This window comes from Rhincodon typus, chromosome 4 (assembly GCF_021869965.1).
Source record: "Rhincodon typus isolate 14 chromosome 4, sRhiTyp1.1, whole genome shotgun sequence".
Classification (NCBI taxonomy): Eukaryota; Metazoa; Chordata; class Chondrichthyes; order Orectolobiformes; family Rhincodontidae; genus Rhincodon; species Rhincodon typus.
Genome location: NC_063335.1, coordinates 80,416,529 through 80,422,002, shown reverse-complemented (window position 1 = coordinate 80,422,002; position 5,474 = coordinate 80,416,529). Strand labels below are relative to the sequence as shown.

Here is a 5,474-nt window from a genome sequence, read left to right as displayed (position 1 = left end):
TTAGTGTCAATTTCCCAAACAAAACTAGCAAATTGCTTACCATTGACTTAGTTTCTCTCTTTTTAACCATTACATGCAGCGGTCTAATAGGACAAATATGGCTTGACTGTGCTGTTGCATAAAGCTTTAACCTCAGCATTAACTCGTGATATAGAATATTAGAATTAGCGTGAGGTAAAGCATTCCAGCTATGTCAGTGATCAATGTTGATAAATCTGTACTGTTCATCTTCATCAGGTATGACATCAAGGCTCTTATTGGGCGAGGAAGCTTCAGCAGAGTGGTGAGAGTTGAACACAGAGCCACCAAACAGCCTTTTGCCATCAAAATGATTGAAACAAAAGCTAAAGAAGGAAAGGAGGTGTGCGAGTCTGAGCTGAATGTGCTTAGGAGAGTGAGCCATCGGAACATCATTCAGCTGATCGAGGTTTTTGAGACCCAGGATCGTATCTACATGGTGATGGAACTGGCTACTGGTGGAGAACTTTTTGACCGCGTCATTGCCAAAGGATCATTTACAGAGAGAGACGCAACAAGGGTATTGCAGATGGTTTTAGATGGAGTGAGATACTTACATACCTTGGGAATTACACACAGAGATTTGAAACCAGAAAATCTTCTGTATTATCACCCAGGTTCAGACTCCAAGATCCTTGTCACTGACTTTGGACTAGCCAATTCCGGGAATAAAGGTGGAGATTGGTCCATGAGGACCACTTGTGGGACACCAGAGTACATTGCACCTGAAATTCTGTTGAGAAAACCTTACACCAATGCAGTAGATATGTGGGCTTTAGGTGTAATCTCCTATATTTTGCTGAGTGGAACTATGCCATTTGAAGATGAAAACCGGACGAGGCTTTACAGAATGATTCTGAAATGCAAATACAGTTATGTAGGTGAGGTATGTGAAACTTCTCGAATTATTAGTTTAAAGCTGTAACTTTTACTTTTCGAGTTCTTAAAAGCTTAAGGTAAAACTTCTTATTTATCTTTATTTGCAATTCACTTTTCAACTCCTTACATAGACTGTTCTTGTGACATTTTAGTAGATACAATTTTTCATCAGTTGGAGTCTTGTCAGTAGATATTGTTCATTTCACACCATCACCAAAGTCAAAATTATTTTAAAAGCATTTTTAACAAAACTGGGATACTAGTAGATTTCTTAATTTTTCTTGTAAAGTTTTCATTAAAGGATTAAGTAAAGAGAAACTCGTCCAGTCATTATTTGGTAAATTGGCCATATCAATTCTAGAGAAGGTCAAGTTAACAAAAAAAAATTGGAAAGAAGAGCTTAGTTGATATATAAAACAAATTGAATTGATACAAAATTCTCCTAAAATGTTGAGTCTTCTTGCTCTTTAAAAAAGGCCATATGGGTATATATTTTGTGCACTTTGGTATTCAGTGGGAGAAAATTTAAAACAAATTGCCACTTATTCTCACAAGCTAACTATCTAGGATGTTTAGAGGCTATACTGATAAATGAAGTGATAACAGTGTGTTTGTTAATGGGAGTAGAAAAATCGATCTGCATTAGAAGCTAGTGATCCTTATTTGTAAGGAAAGTGCAGGCTACTATAGAACTTGACAATGTGTTAGTAATTATACTGCATTTACAGACTTCAGAACCATTGCATCTCATCTCCTGAATCAGCTATTGCCAGAAATAATACTTCTTCAATTATCACAGACTTAAGACTTAAGTAGACTTTAAATGGGGAAAAAAAATGCAGTGCTGACTTCAATCTGTTACCAACAGCACATTCTGTCAATATATTTAAAACAAACTAAGTTCTTCACAACATGGTACTGTATGATAATTTTAGCAAAAATGTAAACATGAGGTAAAAAGACTGTAGATTCCATAGATTGGCCGATACTTATTCATACATGGTTATTCAAATAAGATTACCTGTATGCTGTCAATTCAAAAGGACAATCTTCATGCCACACAATTGAACACAATGTGTGTGAGTTACAGTGCTAGGTACATAGGCTATACACCCCAATGATAAACTGATAAGGCAAGTAGCATGTTCCTTTGATTGTTTGTAAGAGATTCAACCAGTCAGTGCTTGCAAAACCCAAATTAAAACATCCGTTGTTAGATGTAATTTTGAAATTGGGCAGCATTTTCTGAACAATTCTGAGTCTGCTAGTAGCTGCATGAATTTAGTAATAATCAGTCAAGCTCATATCTTGGCTCATTTACTCTTGCAAGAAGAGACACATATTCATATACAGGATATGTTCTCTATAAACAGAAGAAACATATCAAAGCCTCACGGCAGGAGCTTGGCAAGCCTTGGGTGCTCCATTACTGTATAAACAGCAACTCCTGGGCTAATTAGAATCATTTTTCCAACCAATCAACACACTGTAATATAAATTATTGTGTTTGTTTGCAATGTGGCCTTCTTGCACTTGTTCTGATTAGTATAAGAATAAACATTTCAGCAACATCTATCTCCCTCTCTCTTTCATGGCTATTTGTGAATCTTGCTGTTAGCAATTAGTTGCCATTTCTTTTACGTTAATAAGAGAATGACTACACTCAAAAACTGTAGTGTTTTGGAATATCCTTTGCACTGTGGGATGTAAGGAAGCAATTGATGCCCAAACCGGCTCTGTTGCTGTAAAAACGTCTTTTGAAAACCAAACAAAACCAGGATCTAAATCTGGATGAACGCAGCAGGCCAAGCAGCATCAGAGGAGCAGGAAATCTGACATTTCGGGTCTAGACGCTGCTATGTTCATCCAGCTCTACACCATGTTATCTCAGACTCTCCAGCATTGGCAGTTCCTACTGTCTCAGGATCTAAATCTCCTTGGTGATTCTCATGTATGGTCACAACATATGTTCTAGACACAGCAATGTCCCTGCTACTGCTGGACTACCCATTCCTACCAGGTAGACTGCTTGTGATTTCTGTACAGACTGGCTGTAGCTGCATTTGAATGTCAATGTCGGAATGCATGGGTGACACCATATGCAGTTAATTTGTCTGTTGTAGCTTGTATCATTGACTTCCAACAATCTAACAATCAGATATTGACTGGTAGATTGTTTGCATTTTCTCCTGCATTGACTATGAGTGTATGTCAGACATTTTTCTTTGGGCATATGACATTGATATCAGTAAGAGCTTCCAATGTTTGACATCATCGACATATTTAGTCAAGTACACAATGTGAAAATCCTGTTCACTTTTCAAGTGAAGATATTTTCACACTGAGTCTTCACCCTGGTCACCTCATGTACGGGCTTGCACTTATGTGGATCCCTGGCTACTCTGTTATTGCAAACATGATTTTTGTTTGGTTACATCTTGCTGTAGCCTTGATTAACATTGCTGGAACCAGAATTCCTATGTTGTTGAGCTCAATATTCATTTACACCACATGATTTGCAAAGATCTTGGAACACTCAAACATATGAATTAGGAGCAGAAGTAATCCATTTTTCCCTTTGAGCCTGCTCCACCGTTCAACAAGATCATGGTTGATCTGTTTGTATTTCAGATTGCACATTTTCATCTATCGCCTAAAAGCTTTGATTACCCTGCCTAAAAGGAATCTATCTGTCTCTGTCTTTAAAATATTCAATGACCTCTCCTCCATTATGTTCTGAGGCAGAGAACTCAAAGTCATAACTCTCTGACAAATTTCTGCTCAGCTCTGTCCTAAAACTGCAACTTATAAGTGTTAAACTGTGTCCCCTAGATCTAGACTCACCCACAAGCAGAAACACCCTTTCGATGTCCACCTTGTCAAGACCATCTTACATACTTCAATCTAGTCACCCTTCACTACTCTAAATTCCAGTAGACACAAGCCCAATCTGCACAATCTATCCTCTTAAAACAACCTACTTATTCCTAGTATCAATCGAGCAAACCTCCTCTGAACCACCTCAAATAAACATACACTCTTCCTTAAATAAGGGTATCAAAACTGCAGTATTTGAGATGTGATATCACAGTTTCCCTATTTAACTGAAACAAAACATCCTTACTTTTCATTTCAATTCCTCACATAATAAAAGAGGCAGCCTTCCATTAGTTGCTATAATTACTTACTCAATCTGTACATTAACTTTTTGAGACTTTTGCACTTGGACGCCTAGATCTGTCTAGATGAATTCTGCAGTTATTCTCTATTTCAGAAATACTTTGTTTTTCTATACATAGAAGTGAACAGCTTTACATTTTCCTACATTATCCTTTATCTGCCAGATTTTTGTCCACTCACTTCATCTAACTCTGTGTTTACACCCTCCTTCTATCCACTTCACAGAACATTGACATTTTTGTGACATCTGCACATTCACCGACTATGCGTTTACTCTCCTCATATAGGCCATTAGTATAAAATGTAAAAAATAGAAGCCTCATCCTGATCCATGTGTGACTCCACTCATCATATTCTGCCCATCTGAAGAAAAAGCTTATGTATGTGTACTCTACGTTTATTGCCAGTCAGCCACTCTTCTGTCCAGGCCAATGCATTACCGCTGGCACCTATGATCTCCTGCATTACACAATAACCTTTTATGTGGCACTTTGCCAAAGCCTCCTGTAAATCTGAATCTTTCTAAAAATCGTGTGTTACTCTGTCAAAATAGTCCATACATCGGTTAAACATGATTTTCCTTTGAAAAACCATGCTAGTTCTTCCCAATTACCTTGAAATTTTCCAAATGCCCAGCTATCTCATTAACAATTGGTTCCCACATCTCCCTCACTCTGGACATCCAACTAACTGGTCTATACTTTCAATTTTCTGCTGCCTGCCTTACTTGGAATAAAGAAATTATGTTTGCTGCTTTCCAGTCTGATAAAGTCTTTGCTGAATCTAGCAAACTTTACAATTAATACCGACCTATTAACTACCTCATTAGCAAACATTTTCAGAAACTAGAATCTTGATCAAGACCCAATAACTTGCCAGGTCACAGCTCCATCGGTTTTCTCAGTACCGCTTCTCTGGTGATTATAATCTCACGAAGTGCAGACATCTTCAGCTGCTTCAACAATGACCTTCCCTCTATCCTAAGGTCAGAAGTGGAGACATTCACTGATAATTGAACAATGTGCAACACCATTCGTGACATCTCAGATACTGAAGCAGACCATGTCCACATGCAGCAGAACCTGGACAGGGTTCAGGGTTATCTGGGTTGATAAGTGGCAAATATAAGTGCCAGGCAATGGCCATCTCTAACTAGAGAAAATCTATCCATCATCCCTCGACATTCAATAGCATTACCATCACTGAATCTCCTACTATCAACATCCTGAAGATTACCATTGATCAGAAACTGAATGGCCGAACCATATAAAAACTGTGACGACAAGAGCAGGTTAGAGGCTAGGAATCCTACAGCGAGTATCTCAGATCCTGACTCCCCAGAGCCTGTCCATGAAAATGTGCAATCTGAAATATCTGCAAGGCACAAGTCAGGAGTC

The 5,474-nt window shown here is 38.2% G+C and overlaps 1 protein-coding gene across 1 annotated transcript in view; it reads left to right on the top strand.

Moving 5' to 3' along the window:
* The first annotated feature begins 233 nt into the window (after positions 1-233).
* The window catches only part of LOC109931412 (serine/threonine-protein kinase H1-like), a 35,863-nt gene continuing 30,622 nt past the window's right edge, over positions 234-5,474 (top strand). Inside the window, exon 1 of the mRNA XM_048596006.1 lies at positions 234-904. Coding sequence (XP_048451963.1) covers positions 329-904 — 576 coding nt within the window. The 5' untranslated portion in view covers positions 234-328. The remainder of the gene's footprint in view (positions 905-5,474) is intronic.